Consider the following 16,648-nt stretch of genomic DNA (forward strand, 5'->3'; position numbering starts at 1 on the left):
GACCTCATCATCCTTCCCGCACCTTCGGTTAACAGCAAACCGAGCTCGGCGCGGTGGGCAGGCGCGAATCCTGTCAGGGGGCGGGGCGGTGCCCGGCTGGAAAACTACCGGTCCCAGGAGGCGCTGCGCCCCGCCCGGGGCGGCGCGAACCGCCCCTCGCGCAGTGCACGCTGGGATTTGGAGTTCCTGCCGCCCCCGGCGGCACGCGGCCATCCTCCGCCGGCGGCGCCCGGAAGCGCGGGAAGGGCACCGCTGGGCGGGGTTACTAGGTAACGGTGTGTATCCGTCCGCTGGGGCCCGCCTCTCGCACCCTTGGCGAGTGGCGGCCAAGATGGCTGCGCTCGCTGTTGGGGCAGGGCTGTGAGTCCCTCCGCCAGCGCTGTGCCGCGGCGTTAGGCGAAGCGAGGCCGCTGTTCTCTGCTGCTGGAAGGCGAAACGCTCGGTTGGGTAGCGCGGGCCCCGCCGGTAGTGAACGGCGGTGGAGGAGAAGCCGGGCCTTGGTGACCTCTCCGTCGCCACGGGGTGAGCCGCTGCCTCCGCCCCCTGGCGCGGCGGGTCGCCCCCCGGCCCTCGCTGGCGCCGCGGGCCGTGGCCGGTGGGGCAGGGCTGGCGGGGTAGGCCTTTGCGCTCCTGCGGGCCCGCGTGGGTGGGCGCCTTGGCCGGGGAGGAGAGGGGGTTCGGCTCGCTGCCCGGCGCGGCGCGGAGGAGGGCTCCGGGGGAGCCGGCACCGGCAGGCCCAGGGGAGGCTCGCGGTGCCACAGGCTGGGTGGGTCGCTCCCCTCGGCCGCGGGAAGGGCGCGTTACTCGCTCTCCAAGGCGACGCCGGCCGGGCGGCGGCCGCGCTTCGCCCTGAGGCGCTTTGAGCAGAGCCCGCCTACGCGCCGCGCCCTGCGCCGCCCCGCGATTCGGCGCCGCGGAGCAGCGGGCCCCCCTGGTCTCGCCTGCCTCCGCTGGCACAGCGCCGGGGCGCCGCGCGGGCTGCCGGACCCGGCCGCGGCGAGACCCGCCGGGCCTGGGGGCTCGACGCCTTGCCGTGGAAGTGGACCAGACCGAGTCGGGACGGCAGCCTGCGGGGCGCCGGGAAGGGCCGAGGCGTGCGCCCGGCCCCGCTCCGCCAGCTGGTCGTGGGTTTGCAGTTCTCTTGGTGCGTCGCTCGTGTGAGGACTGTCCGGTGCAACAGGAGAGGGTTTGCTGTATTGACTGCGCATTTTTGATGATCCCCGTGTGGTTGGCAGTACTCCATAGGCGTTTAACGGGTTAATGCGAAAATAATGAGCAGTGGCGAGCAGATGTTTTAAAAAGCTAAACTTGTTTGATGCCGATTTTAGTCTTTATGGCTCTACGATGGCTTTTTACAACTTCTTGTTTCCGGTTTAGTTTTTAATTTCCAATAGTTTCTATGTGTAGGATTAAGTGCTCTTCAGAGCTTTTGCAGTTCACGTGAATGCTATAGGAAGAAAAAAAAAAAGTAAAAACCAACTCCACTGTAGAAAAAAAGGCCTTTTAAAATATGCATTTTTCTTCTGTCAGCATATTTTATAGTAATATTTGTGAGCGATTTGCGTATTGCTGTTACATGTACAAAATATATTTTTACTACAATCTTTCCTGTTTTGGATATAATGTTACATGTTATCTTATTATTTCTGTAGAAAATACACTTGGAAGAGTTTGGGTTTGGGTTTTTTTTTCCCCCCCAAGTCCCTAGTAAATGTTGTAAGGCAGTATGCATATGCTTCAATAGAGCTTTTATACAGATTTTATAATGTGCAGGAAACTGATATTGGTAATGGATTGCTGGATTCAGAAATAGCATGATGGGAGGGTACCAAAACTTCTGAGATGGTTTCTTTTAGAAATAGCTGCTGAAATGTAAAGTAAGAAAAAAGAATTAGTGAGGTGTGTGGAGGAGAAAACCACAGCTTCATATGGGAGAGTTTCATTTCTAAGAAAAAAGCTGGCTGAACGTCTGTGTTTAACTGAGTTGAAGCGATACAATATCAGCATAGCTGATCTTAAACTCACTTGAATATAATTCATTTGGAAATATCAAAGACTGTAATATGAATATTTAGAAACTTGCTCTCTGGAATGTGCACGGTTCTGTTAGAACACTTTAAAATCCGCTTGCTGGAAGTAATCAGGATGTTGTTATTTTTGAGCTGTATTTATTAGGGTGCATTGGCTTATGGCCTTGTTTGAGAATATTATTCGGCATATTCTATGTGTGGCAGTGCATTTACTTCAGAAGTAATCGGAGGCTCTTACAGCAGAGATACTTGAAGATAGCTGTTGTGAAAGTTTTAAATGAAATAAATGTGAATAGTTATTTGTATTGTCTAAAAATGAATATTGCCACTTCTTGTGGAAGGTAGGGAAAAAGTTCCTTTGCTACAGTTTAATAGAATTATATAACATGACAATGAGGAAACAGATTACTGAAATGGACTGTAAACCCAGATGGCCCCTAATCTTGTCAAGATGAACTCATTATGCTTCGTAGCATAGGTCATGATAGAGTGCCAGTTGAAATGCTGGGTCTTGCACATCTACAAAACTGAACAGTTTATCTGTAGGTGAAGAAAATTCTTACAAAAGGTAGCTGTTTTCTAAAATAAGCTAAACTAATAATTATGCATTTGTTTTGAATGCTTGTCAGTTTTACCTTGAGTTGGCAGGAGAGCTTCCCTGTGAACTTTTCATAGGATGCTTGTGCTTCTACATGAAAACAAAATATGAAAGGGCATTTTGTTTTTATTTTCTAATTTTTTTCTAAATAATTTTTTTTCCTAAATTATTTTCTAAATAAATCTGACAGTTTCTAAATAAATCTGACAGGGAAAGTTGCACAGAAGGTGTAGGTTTACAGCTGATCAGTCTGGGGTTTGCTTTTCCTGATGGCATTGCTTTTATTTGCCTTCCTTGAGCCTACAGATAGTTCTTATATAGTCATAATGTTAGCAAGATCAGGGAGCTTATTCAGTTGAGAACTCATCTGCAGTTTGTTTTTTTTTTTATTTTATTTTGGTTTTATTTGTTGGCTAGCTGGTTTATAGATGGTACCCTCTGATTGCTTGGCCTCATGGACGCTTCTCTTGGGATGAAGAAGGGAGTATGTATGACTGTGCAAGGACAGCAGGGCACAGATCTGCCAGTTCCCAAAGTAGAAAGCACTTAATTACATCTGTGTTATGATTCTGATTGCAAGATGTAGAAGCTGAATTACTTCTAAGTGTGTTAGTGTGGCTTGGGTTGGTTCACTGCTGAGTGGAGATATGGTTGTGGTATAATGAGCATACCTGGTAGATCCCTTTTCCTTAATGCTATAGTAATAAGCTCTGTTTGCATAAAAATACTGCTTTGTGCAAGTGTATCTACTGAGAGGGCTGTGTTGTGTGATTTTGATTGAATACTGTGCCTTAGCAACATAGGTATACTAGTACAGCTTTTAAAGTTAGTTGAGGATTAGTTTTTTTTTTCTGGAACTGATGACGAAAAACCCAACTTCTTAGATGCTTCTTAATCTTGAGTTTTAGGTGGTTTCATCTGCAATGTGTGAAATCTTGGTGTGAAAATTAATAGTAGATAGGTTGCAGTAAAATGTTTAGAAATAAATGGACCTTTTTCATTTGTTTTTCAGTTAAAGTTAGGATCGTGTCCTAATGTAGCAGCTAAAACTAGCTGGAAGAAGTAGTTCTCTGCAGGACTTTTTCTTCTAGATCTGGAGCAAACTTCATAGCTGTTACAAAGAAAACATTTGTAGCTTTGTGCAGTAGAGCTATACCAGCAGCACTTAGGCTGCACAGTTTTTGTTGTAGCCTTAGAGTACATAGAGTTATGTATTCCTAACCTTTTAAAGGAGCCTAATCTACTTTTACTGTCGTAAAGGAATACTTTATTTCTAATCTTTCAGCTTTAGCAACTTTTTTTATTACCAATGTCAAAACTAGAAGTGAAAATGAAAACTTGTAAACATATAGATTGCTTTATATTGATCAGAATGGCACTATCAGAGAGCAGCAAAGCTCTGGGAAACTCAGATTATTTTGTTTGGATTTGCTAGAAGCTATGATAGAAGTGGCACAGCATTTACTGCTTAAATAACTGTAGTAGAGAAAGTAAAAATCCTTTTATTGCTGTCTGTCTTGCGTGTATCAAGTATCCCCTTCGGTGTCTGTTGTCAACATCTTAGTAACAAAATAAATGTGAAAGATTGACGTACTAGGTCTCCAAAGTCACTTATTGTTCGAATAGACATCATCCTGCACCTGAAAGTGCAGGCTTTATCAATGAGAAAGCAGCTTTTCCAAGCAGTGTAGTGTGTTTTAAAGTAAGGAAGATTGAGAGCCTAAAAAGTGAAGAAAAATAATTATTTACTTTCTAAGAGCAGAGATGAGAAAAACCCAACCCAATCAAACCCCCAAAATACTACTTGTTTAATTTTTAATGCCAGTATCTGTGTTCTTCTCACTGTTAGATTTTTAGCAAGGTGGTTTAGTAAACAGGGGGTTTAGTTTCCTAAAACCGCGGTGTGTTTACATTTTATAATGATTATGTAGTTGGCATCTCAGATTATCAATCTTTAACGTTTTCTACATAAACTGATTTTAATACAGCATATTTCTTTCAACTATTTATTTCAGATTCATTTTCTTGGTTGCTTGTCATGGCGACAGGAGGTGGTCCCTTTGAAGAAGGCATGAATGATCAGGACTTGCCTTGCTGGAGCAATGAAAGCCTTGATGACCGGCTAAACAACACGGTATAATTAATCTTATCTTTCAGTTGCCATTTTATGTTGTACGCTAAAATTACCAGGTACCTCCTGTTAGAGGCTGGTAACAATGCAAAACCCTAAGCCTTGTCAGTACAGCTTTATAGGTAAATATCTGCAAAACCAATAAAATAATTGAGGTAGATGTAAGCAAGCAACAAGTGTGATTCAGAGGTGGTAAAATATGTAGATGTATTTATGCAAAGTGTTTTGGGTAAATAAAGTAGCTAGACACGAAAGTGTTGTTGGTGTCATGAAAGTGAAAACTAATTTTAAAACTTCTAAACTGCTGAAGCGCCTTCAGCAAATAAGAAAAATACTGTTTTAACTTCATTTGAAATTAATTTAATGCACTGTAGGATGAAATGGGTTTCTGATTTCCTGACACGCTATTTTTAATTTATGCAGTAGAGAAAATTATATTTTGTAACGTGACATTTGCGCTAGGAAACAGTGCATGTTTGATACTGTTTTTTATTTTTACTTCTGAAATTGAAGTAGACTCACTGAATTATAACATTTACTTTTATATATGTGGATAAGAAATACAACTATTTTTTTATTTCCTTACTGTTAAGGACTGGGGAAGTCAACAGAAGAAAGCAAACAGATCTTCAGAAAAAAACAAGAAAAAACTTGGTGGGGAAGCTGAAACGAGGCTTACGAATGATATATCTCCAGAATCCTCCTCACCTGGAATGGGACGACGGAAGACCAGAACTCCTCATAGTTTTCCTCATGCTCGATACATGACTCAGATGTCTGTTCCAGAGCAGGCTGAGCTAGAAAGACTTAAACAGAGATTAAACTTCAGTGATCTGGATCAGGTTTGTGTGAATACTAGCTCCCACTATAAATGTGACTGCAAAATTTATTCACTGTCTTATAATGAAGTGACAAATAAAGCAAGCTTTCACAAGCAATTACAAAAAAAAACAACCCTTATAGGTACCATGGGACCCAAATCAAAATTCTGGTTTTGAACTTGAGAAAATTATGGAAGGTTCGGGATCATGGCTTTCCTATACTTCAGAGTATGCTAGCTGTCTTCCCTTTTTTTCGCAATCATTAACAAATTCCTGTGTCCTCAAATCAGTATTTCTTACTCATCATACTTCTCTGCCACTTGACGATATCTGTTACCTTATTTTGAAAGGCTGTTCTTGAAGTGTCAGTTTGTGATTCTGAACATTATTATCCTTGTGGATTAAGCAGAAGAGTAACAATACAGACTGATCCTCAGTAGAGTGTAGAGAAATGTATAGCATCAATTTGCCATAACTGATTCTTTGGGAATATGGCATATTCATCCTTCCCTTGCCTAAAACAGTGAAAAGTATGAGGGATTAATTCTTTTGTAACAAGGCATAAATTTGTGCTAATGATTTCAGAATAGAAGCTTGTTAGTCTTTACCAAAGTTTGTTGTTAACTTGCTTGGGTTGTGAAGAATCTTGCAAATGTGATTTCTTGCTTTGACTTAGATTATCAAGACTGGGCATAACTTCTTCCTGAAATGTATGTTATGGCAAAAAGTTGCTAGTCAGAAGGTTCTAAAGAAAAGGTGAAGTTATGAGGTATCATATTCTGCAAGTGAATATGTTGCTCTTTTACTATTGTTAGCCTCTCAAATGTACATGGAGAAGTAGGATGCCTTTCATTATAGTAAGGGTTGAGGCCACAGCAAGGATGAGTAACTAAGCTCTGAGGAAAAGTAGAACCCTTTTTCTTCTCAGCTGTTCTGGGAATGTGGGCTTGCTTTCTGAAAACTATATGGTAAAAATCATCAGCACGGTCTTCAGCTAGCTTGTGGCTAGTCAGTGACTAGTAAGCTAACTTTAAAAGCAGTCTAATAATACTGCAGAACTGGTAATCCAAACAGTGAAACTAATCAGTGTTGAGAATATATTGGAAGAAAAAAGTAAAGCAATTGTTCTTTTTCTTGTTTGTTCATAGAGAAGCATTGGAAGTGATTCTCAAGGCAGGGCAACAGCTGCTAACAACAAACGTCAACTTAATGAAAACAAAAAACCATTCAACTCCCTGTCACTGCAGATAAACACTAACAAAAGCAAAGATCCTGCCTCATGTTCCCCAAAAAAGGAAACGGGGATACCAGTGCAATGTAAAGAGTCGTTTGGAGGTGCTCTAAGCAAGGATTTCTTGCAAAATTGTCAGGCCTCTGTTCAAGAAGATGGAAGAGGACAGCCAGCTATGGATAGCAGCCAGGTATTTACAGAGCTTGCGATGTCTACAGAATATTGACACTCAGGTTGTAACTACCTTGTTACTTTTCAGTGCATCTTTCTAAATTTCTGAAAAGTGTAACTGTTAAGTCTTTATTGGAATATCCCACTGTTCTAAAGGGCAACTTGAGGAAAATGTGAAACCAAACTTAATCATGTAGTTTTCTTCAGAAATTTGCTTATTGGTAACAGATGCAGTATTAATTTTCATCTTAGAGGTTGGTTCTTTTTTGTACGGTTCCAGAAAATAGTCTGAGTTTAGTATTTTCATACGTTAATGAGCTGAACTCTCTTTTAGCTTACGTCAACAAGAACCCCTGTGCTTCAGCCTTGCAACTTCATGCATGTATAAATCTATCCTTATAAAACCTGTTTACTTTTAACCACTTGCAGAAGTGTGCTTATGGGATTGAAAGTACTAGTATGTCACCTATTTAATTACTACTTTGCTGTTGCTGTCACCATGTCTTGTGCATTAAATACCTTAAAGCTGTAGTTGGATGCATTCAGTAACTTTAGTGTCTTTACAGATTGCGAGCAGACTAGTTCAAATTCGCGGCTATATTGCTAAGGCCAGCTCCATGCGGGATGATCTTGTAGAGAAAAATGAAAGATCGGCCAATGTTGAGCGTTTATCACACCTTATAGATCACCTTAAAGAGCAGGAGAAATCCTATCTGAAATTTTTGCAAAAGATGCTTGTAAGTTTGAGAACATAATATATTTGTTTCTGCACTGTAAGCTCTTTTTTAGGAGTTGACCATTGATGTTTTGATGGTGCTTCTGGGGGTGTTGGTTTTGATATGTAGTACCTTCCATAATTAATTTTTAATGCCCCCTTTATATATAGCTTTTGATTTATGCCAATGAAATATTTCAGGCTAGAGAAAATGAGGAGGATGATGTTCGGACTATAGATTCAGCTGTGGGATCTGGTTCTGTAGGTGAGAGCACATCGCTAAACATTGATGTGCAGTCTGAGGCTTCAGATACCACGGTAAGCTGCCTTTTAGTAATTAAGGTGCTAGAAATGAAGACTTTGTTTTGTTGTTGTGTGTGTTACAATAGTGTCATAATTTGCGGTTCAATTTGAAAATAGTAATCCCCAGACACTCTGTTCAGGAGGTGTTCATGCATGTGTGGATTTTTTTTTTTTTATTTTGGGGAAAAAAAAGAATGATTCTGTCACAACAACAATGTATCTTGATTAGTTTTTTTTAAATCGTTCTTCAAAGTAGAATGAAGGGTTAAATGTTTACTTTGGAGGAGCATGCACAGGACTTACGTAGGAAGGTATAGGGTTTTTCGTACAGTTTTTCATCTGTAAGTTCATTTCTGCTTGTGGGTAATACTTGCTGGTGTTTAGTGAGGAGAGGGTTAGAAATGAATTATTAGTGGGTCAGTGCCCAAGCACCTTTGTAGCGATATCACAGAAGTATTGACCTAACATAAAGGTTTCTCTCCTTTTTTTTGGAGAGATGAACACCTTTTAGAAAATGTGCTCTGAGTTTAGTTCTGAGAGACACAGACAATCATCCTTTCTATTTATTAAAGCTTTTACACTAATGTGGTAAGCAATTCTTGTAGTAGATGCAAAAGCGTTTTAGTAACAACTAAGATTTCCATCTTCCAATACTGCTGTACTGAGGAGTACTAGAGAACTGGCACTTTTTTGGCCTGTTAGTACACTGAATGTTCTACAGATTAGGAGAATTTACATGCTTGGAAGTAAAACAGCAGTTAAGACATTAAGATGTTTTTGTAATTATTTTTAGCTTTGTAAGAACTTACTCTATCCCTATAAAGAAATAAAATCATAGATGTGGAAGATGTACTTTTAACTTTAAAAAAAGAGTATTGAAAAATGCAGAAAAACCAGTTTTTAAGTATACATGTAAACTTGGATTTTTCTTCATCTTTGCAAAATGGATTTTAGTTTTGTTTGGCTTTCATTTTGCATCTGATTTCTCTTTACCTGCAGCTTATATATATTACATGTAGAATGAATACTTGTAGTCTTATACAGTTGATTGCTATACAGTGTTGTTATGAAAATTCTAAGAGTGACTAAAGATGTCTTTGCTCTTTAGTAGATTTTATTTTCTATTAATTTTCATTATTTGACAAGATACGAGTGGGTAGGCTTGTAACTTGAAAGAGTGTGCGAAGTTGGAGCACATCTTGAAAATCTAATGTGCCTAATAAAGAAGGTATCTTCTAGTCTGAGTGTTTGTCCCCACACTGAGGACAGACTAGGGAATTCAGCTTCACAGGAACAGGTTACAGACATTGATGTTACAGCAAGTCCTAAAGGGAAAGGTGACAGAGCTGCTCTATATGACAGGAAAGACTGGTTTTGTAGGCTTAATACCCTACATGGTATTATGGATACGTGGATTGCCTTCAAAGGTACAGTTCAAAATACCATTTTAGCCTCAAATAGGACTTGTACGTGCCAATCTTCATGCATACACCCACCCCCACTCCCCCACCCCCTTTTTTAACTGCTTCAAATATATTTGTTACAGTGAATGTTCCCATTTGACTTGCTTGTCTGTATACAACTGTTTTTTCATAGAATGAATCGTCTGCCTGGAGGAGTTTGGGTTTTTTTAGAGATGTTTGACAACTTTCTCTTCTGAAGTGTCAACATTGACAGAGAAAGTAGTTTGGTACAGCAGGTGTTCCGATTTCATATAGATGATCCTTCCAATTTTGCTGTTATCTCTGGGAAAACATTGTAAATGTGACTTCCAGATACTTGGCATGTTTATGCTAATAGTCTGCCAATGCAAATTTAAGCTAATACCACATAGAGAAAATAAATTAAAGAATAGTAGCCTTAACTTGTTCCACAAATATTTTATTTTATAGCTGTTTTATATAAATACATAGTTGGAAGGGGGAAGACTAAAGGGCTTGGAGTCTAGAACTTTGGTATCTGTTACCAGCTTTTCTATGACTTTCTCCCTTACTCTGATTTAGGGAGCAAAAAAAAAAAGTCTGATCCCCATTTCCACGACCTCCCTGCCAAAAAAACCCTCAAACACCAAACAAACTAAAACAAACCACAAAAGGCTTAAATGTTTCATCAGACTTACTAGTCTAAATGCAGAACTAGGCTTGAAAAATTTGCTATGTAATTATGTAATTTTAATGAACTCAAGCAAATCTTGTACTCTGTATAAAGCTTGGATTATTTAATAGGTGCGTGAGACTGAGACACATCTTTTTCCCTTTCTTCCCCTTGTTCCTTCCTGTGTTGATTTTATAGTGTACTCTGTTTTGCCTCTACTCTGCTCTTTATATATGAAGACAAAAGTGTAACAAGAATGATCAGTGCCAGCTACAGTGCATGTTTTGGTGACACTTTGGAAGGTTTAGGTTTCTGGGTGGGTGCTCCTCTCTCTACTGGAAAGTTGAGCATTCCCTGGTACCCAAGAACTAGTTATATAAAGATGCCTACTTCTATTCTGACGTTTGGTGCAGTATTTTTGTACTGAGAGAATCTTATACTTCAGGATCTTAGCCCTATGTGGAGAAGATGATGCTTTTAAGTTAGTAATGTTCTTTTTAAGTACTTGTCAACTCCTAAGAAAAAGGAGGCAAAATTTTCCACAGTTTCATCTGCATAGTGCAATAATCCAAATTCAAACAGGATGCGGGTCTTAACTGTAGATGTCTTATTAAAACACTTAATTTGCAGACAACCCTTGAATAAAAGTTTTGAGGCAAGTCTCCAGCTTTTCATTAGGTTAGGATGAGGAAAATAACTTAGTTCTAACATATCTTAACTGCTCAACATGCTTACATTCCCTCAGATCTATTTCTATGTGTTTGAAAATAACAGTATAGCGGAGATTCTGTGCATGTGTGTGTTTTGAAGTTGGTTTACCTAAATCTGGTGTATTCTAATATCTATGGCATTAAAGTAGCATACAAAATTAGAGGAGAGTAACTGCCCAAAACATTCTGCTGAAAATTTGGAGATTTTAGGCCAGTAAATCAGTCTGGATCTTTTATTATATGTAGCTCCGTGATACTATGCCTTATCTTGCTTACTTTGCCAGTCTTGCCCTCTTTTATGATTCAAAAGACAGGGATTCCTGGGTTGGTCTTTGGGATACATTAGGGCAGCCAACTGGATTTGTAAAGCAAACTTAACCCCCAGGAGTGGTAAGCATGCCTCGATGGTACAGTTTTCTCCCTGTTGGATGTTTTTTTCAGACTGAAAAGGACTACTGAAAATGTAAAGGAGTTATATTTTCACCATTTTACACTAACCAGACTGTTAGATTCTATTCAAGTCCTGCTTGTTTAGTCACTTCTGTTGCTAATACTCAACAAATAAGTTGTCATGATTATGGTAAAGTTCTTCCATATCTTGCAGGCCAGAGATCCTCAACAGGAAGCTGAAGAGGAGTTGGAGAATTTAAAGAAGCAGCATGATTTATTGAAAAGGATGCTACAACAGCAGGAGCAATTGAAAGCTCTTCAAGGAAGACAGGCAGCTCTTCTTGCTTTGCGTCATAAAGCAGAGCAAGCAATTGCTGTCATGGATGATTCTGGTATGTGGAATGACAGTGTCTTTGATAGCATGTTAGCATGTTGATTGACTGATTAAAGGTGGAATTGTGGAGTACACATGAAAAAGTCTTTTTTTTATAACACGGTCTTTAAAAATCTTACCGCAAGGCTTCCATTTCTGTAAAGCGTTGACAGTGTAACATTGTAAACTGATGTGTCAGTTAAAAATCACACAGCTGATTTCTGTGGTTTACTTGTAAAATCCTGAAAGTGTAGGGTTTTCTGCCAAGGATTGGTCTACCACATCAGATGAGGAATTTGCCTCTCATCTCCGTCGTTATACCAGGACTTTGAAGGAAAGAATCTGAGCAGGGGATACAGTGTGTTCTCTCCATTATTGCATCCTTCTGGCTATAGGCAGTTGCTGGTTTGAGGCTTTTGTTTGCTTTTTCATGGGTTTTTTTATTTTTTTGGTGGCTGGTTGCTTAGTAGTTCAGTAGCCATTGGTAGACTAATGGTTTATCTAACAAAAGAAAGGAGGAAGTTGCTAAAGCAGTTAAATATGTAAATATTGGGACTAGAATTCTGAAATTCTATGACATGTAAATTGGAGGCATGGGTCTGATAATAGGGCACCACCATTATGTTATAACCTTCAGTTTAAAAGCACGCTTCTAATTTGTTTTCATATATTCCCAACTTTTCATAAATTATCTTTGGGTCAGAGGAGACTCTGATACCTGCTTAAATGTTGTCAGCAGAGTTGTTTTCTCAAGAATTCAGTCTTAAAAGGGAGAACAGTTGTCCTTGATTTGTGTACTGTTGACATGTGAATTATCTTTTGTTTGTTGGAAACTCTTCTTGCCCCCCACCCCTCCCTAAATCCTGTTCAGTTTTCTTTGGAAATTTGGTACAGTTATGTGTACAGTTGTAGGGAATGACATTTTTTCACTGATCAAGTTTGGATTCAGACTGTGTTACTGTTCCATGACTCTTTCCCATAAAGAGTTGCCATTAGGCTTGATTAGAGGGTATATGGGATAGCAGTTATTATTACAGTTATTGTATTTAAAATAGGTTAATTTTTAGTAAGTATAGGCTTCTACATTTTACAGAAAGTCTCTCCTTAAGGTTCCTTGCTCTCATGAGCCTCTCTTTCTGCTTTTTGTCCTGTCCTTGATTTGATAGACTATGGGAAAGAAGGTGGAACTAGTTAAGAAAACACTAGATTTTAGTGTAGGAAGAGAAGCAGAGAAGTTGGTAGGTGGTAGAGAGCTTTTAGAAAGCTACCACAGGAGCAAGAGAAGCAAGTGCCTTGGAAAGGTGGTTTGAAATGGTTTTCAGCAGTTACTTTTCTCCTGTCTGCTCTGCAGCAGTCGACCTGTGATGGAATCTGCTTTCTCTCCTCAAATACACAGAACTCTTATCTTGATGAGGAATGGGTAGATGAAGTGGGTATAAAATAGGATTACTTATGATAAATTAGAACTTTCTTTGTTTTAATTCTTTGGTGGTGTTTTTATTTATTTCACATTTCCACTTATGTCACTCTTAATAACAGTTTCTTACTGCTGTATGTGTTGACTGACTTAAAAGATGTGGTATGTGCCAAAACTGTAGAGTTCATTCAAAACATGCAAATTCAACTAAAGGCAAGATAAATGTTTTAAAATTTGAAAACAGTAAAACTATTGTGCATGATCTGTGGGGAAAATAAGGAATACTTACTACGCTTGACTTTTCTTATGAAGTTGCTGGTTCAGATTACTCAACTGCCAGTTCCCTATCTTAGTATTGTTTGAATCTGAGCTTTCAGGTAGGGGAGGAAAGCTTTCTTTCTAATGTGTTCCTCTCAAAGTTTTTTGAAGGACAAACCCTGAAGACTGCAGCTGTAAAGTTTATAACTTAGACTAAGATGAAAGCTTGGTGTCCTCTTAATTCATTATTTAAAAGAAGTAAAATTACATGCACTGTTCTTAGTTTGTCTGTTTTAAGTAATAACAATTTTTTTTCCAACAAGCGAAATGTTTTCATCAACCCTGGACATCTTGTTGGTTTTCATTTTGCTCTGACTTTTTAGCAAAACACAGAACAGACTTATAAAGTCCTTTTGTATGGTCCTTCACAAAAGAGCTGCAAGTTGGTTTGTTAGTGTTTCTGTAATGGAAGGAATCTTTGAAGAGTAAAGTTAGTGGGAGGGACATAAAAATAACTGCTGTGTTTTAAGAGATGCAGTATATTGATGTTCTTGTTAATCCAGACATTTTCATCAAATAGCCTTTATTTCATTGCTGTGGAAAACTACTTATGTTTTTTCTTCCTTCCACATGCCCAGTTGTAACAGAGACTACAGGTAGTGTTTCAGGAGTAAGCCTTACATCAGAACTGAATGAAGAGTTGAATGACTTAATTCAGCGCTTTCACAACCAGCTTCATGATTCTCAGGTCAGTCCTTGGATTCCACTGTATAAGTTTTGCCTATGTCCATTTTTCTTACTTTGAACAGTGCCATTAAGTATTTGTCTTGCTTATTTGTGTGCATTTGCTAGTGGAGTAATTGGGGTTGCCCCAAACTTGAAAGCTCAGTATCTTTGTGTTCTTAAGAGTTATTAGCAGATTGATCTGTGCTTTCTGTCTCAGTTTTCCATAAAATTCCAGAGAAGTAGTTTTTATATTGCGGTATAATTATATATTATGTCTTCGGTATCGCTTTCCCTTTATAATGTTCTTTGTTCTGGTGTTGAGCCTAGCAGGCCTATAAGAGGGCTTTTTGTTCTTACAGTGTGAGTTTTTTTCATAGTACTCTGAATAAAATGAAGTTACTCTTTTTAGACACAATCTGTGCCAGACAACAGAAGGCAAGCAGAAAGTCTTTCACTTACCAGGGAGATCTCACAAAGTAGGAACTCTTCAATGTCTGAGCATCTATCAGATGAGAAGGCACAGCTTTTTAACACAATGCGAATGTTGCAAGGTAAAAAGCAAAAAATGGACAAACTGTTAGGAGAACTTCATACGCTTCGTGACCAACATCTAAATAACCACTCCTGTAAGTAAATACGGGCTGAATTGCATCTTTTCAAGAATACAACTTTTTTAATGTGCATGTTTGTAATATGGTCCTTCAATTTGCAACTGGTTAATGAGATGCAGGTGTTAAAGCTGTGCTGGGGCAATATTCTGTAAATGTTCCTTAATGCTTTGTAAGTTTCTGGCTTAATGGATAGCTCTACAAGTAATGATGTTTTTGCTCATAGCACTTTAGTTTTTAAAGCATTATCAAAGTTGACTGTGAGAATGTGGTGACTGAGAATGTGAAGACTCTTCAAGTCTTGTCAGTGACACATCTGACCTGTAGAGTGTAGTATATGGACTTGAATTTTCTGATTTTTATCACAGTACGTCTGTATTTGTGTACTTGGCAATTCAGGTCTTAGTAGATCTATGGCATTACAGGGTTTCCTTCTCCACTGTCAAAAGTTTTTCTTATGCTCTTGTCACAGGGACTTTGATAATGGGCTATGCCAGAGGAATCTAACTGTCTGAATGGACTAGAGTTTTGGCCTGTGCCTTAGACTGCTTTTTCTTCTTCTTGAAGTCTTAATGTGGGCCTACTTGCTGCTTCACTTTTTTATTTTCTAGAAATACATTTGTACTGCTGCAGTTTTTCCTATAGCTGGAAACGTCTGAGCGTGATCGTAGCATATTCTGGTTAACATTAAGAAATGAGGCAATTGAAGCGTCCTCATGGAGAAGACCAGAGTGATTTGATAGTTACTATACCCCCATCTTTCTGCATGTACTTAGTGCATATAATATAAACATATTTGGATGTGACTTCACGTAGCTGGAAAAAGCAAACATTAACTTTATGCTCTACAGCATATAGACAAAAGAGCTTAGCACAGGAAAAAGAGATAGGATTTTTCTTCTTAACATGTTGAATTCAGCCATTAATAAACCCTTAGAAGAACTCTTTGGGCACATTCACAGCATGAAAGCTTCCACTTTTGATAAAGTTAAAAGGAACTGACTGAAGTCTTGTTTACAAAAAGTACTTACTACTCTCTGCCTATTGGCGTTGCATGCCATGAAACTTAAGACAAAAGCTTTTGGGCTTCTAAGAAAAGAAGTTAACTGTTGTTTTGTATGTTGGTAATACTTCTGTAATTACATTTTAATATAACTTGATTAAGCGGGTTCCTTTTTTGCAAGTTTTTCTTATGAGTGGTGTTTCTTTTCTGTAGTTTTTTCTGCTTCAGGTTCTCCTCAAAGGAGTGTTGATCAAAGAAGTATAACTTCAGCTGCTTCTGGTCCTGTAGGCATAGTAACTGTTGTCAATGGTGAATCAAATAGCCTGGCATCTGCTCCTTATCCTCCTGATTCCCTGGTTTCTCAGAATGAGAGTGAAGAGGATGGCAATCTAAATCCAACAGAAAAGCTTCAGTAAAAGCTCTTTAATTTTTCATAATGTGCTTTAGTGATTTTTAGTGTTACTTTTTTAGTAACTTCTGTGTTAAGAAACCATTTCATATTTTAATCTACTTAATTTGGTATTATAGACCATGTAGTCAGTGGTCCAAGACAGTTAAGTGAGTGCAAAGCTTCAGCAGAATGTTCTTACATCTAGGAAAATGGCAGGAAACTTTAAGAACTATAAATTATATGTGTACATATATATATGTACTTTTCAACTATACATGATTTGATTAATATGACAAAACGCATAGCATATTCTTTTTTTTTTTTCCTCAGGAAGCTGAATGAAGTTCGTAAGAGGCTGAATGAGTTACGTGAATTAGTTCACTACTATGAACAAACATCTGATATGATGACAGATGCTGTGAATGAAAACACTAAAGAAGAGGAAGAAACAGAAGAATCAGAAAGTGATTCTGAACATGAGGATCCACAGCCTGTTACAAATATTAGGTTGCCATGGTTTTTGTCATCCTAAATCTCTTGTAGCTAAGTTGTTGCAGGTTTTCTGAAGCAATATGTTATTTCAGTCAACCAGAAGTAACTTAACTCTGATTATATTAACTTTCTGAGATTTTAATATGAAGTAGCTTTCTTAAACATATGATTAATAATAATCTTGTC

At 38.9% G+C, this 16,648-nt stretch overlaps 1 protein-coding gene across 25 annotated transcripts in view; it reads left to right on the top strand.

The window, feature by feature from the left end:
- The first annotated feature begins 279 nt into the window (after positions 1 to 279).
- Positions 280 to 16,648, top strand: part of PCM1 (pericentriolar material 1) — a 43,630-nt gene continuing 27,261 nt past the window's right edge. For 7 of the 25 annotated variants that reach the window (XM_080387174.1, XM_080387193.1, XM_080387182.1 and 4 more), the window contains exons 1-12: positions 281 to 522; positions 4,644 to 4,762; positions 5,353 to 5,601; positions 6,729 to 7,001; positions 7,549 to 7,719; positions 7,899 to 8,015; positions 9,284 to 9,427; positions 11,409 to 11,586; positions 13,881 to 13,990; positions 14,378 to 14,594; positions 15,793 to 15,991; positions 16,301 to 16,477. In XM_080387174.1, the coding sequence (XP_080243300.1) occupies positions 4,667 to 4,762; positions 5,353 to 5,601; positions 6,729 to 7,001; positions 7,549 to 7,719; positions 7,899 to 8,015; positions 9,284 to 9,427; positions 11,409 to 11,586; positions 13,881 to 13,990; positions 14,378 to 14,594; positions 15,793 to 15,991; positions 16,301 to 16,477 (1,931 nt within the window). In that variant the 5' untranslated portion in view covers positions 281 to 522; positions 4,644 to 4,666. Of the gene's footprint in view, positions 523 to 592; positions 615 to 651; positions 1,145 to 4,643; positions 4,763 to 5,352; positions 5,602 to 6,728; positions 7,002 to 7,548; positions 7,720 to 7,898; positions 8,016 to 9,283; positions 9,428 to 11,408; positions 11,587 to 13,880; positions 13,991 to 14,377; positions 14,595 to 15,792; positions 15,992 to 16,300; positions 16,478 to 16,648 lie in introns of those variants that run through there. The other 18 variants (XM_080387175.1, XM_080387177.1, XM_080387195.1 and 15 more) reach the window with 11 other exon arrangements.

The sequence above is a fragment of the Falco punctatus genome, assembly GCF_963210335.1.
Source record: "Falco punctatus genome assembly, chromosome: 1".
NCBI lineage: Eukaryota > Metazoa > Chordata > Aves > Falconiformes > Falconidae > Falco > Falco punctatus.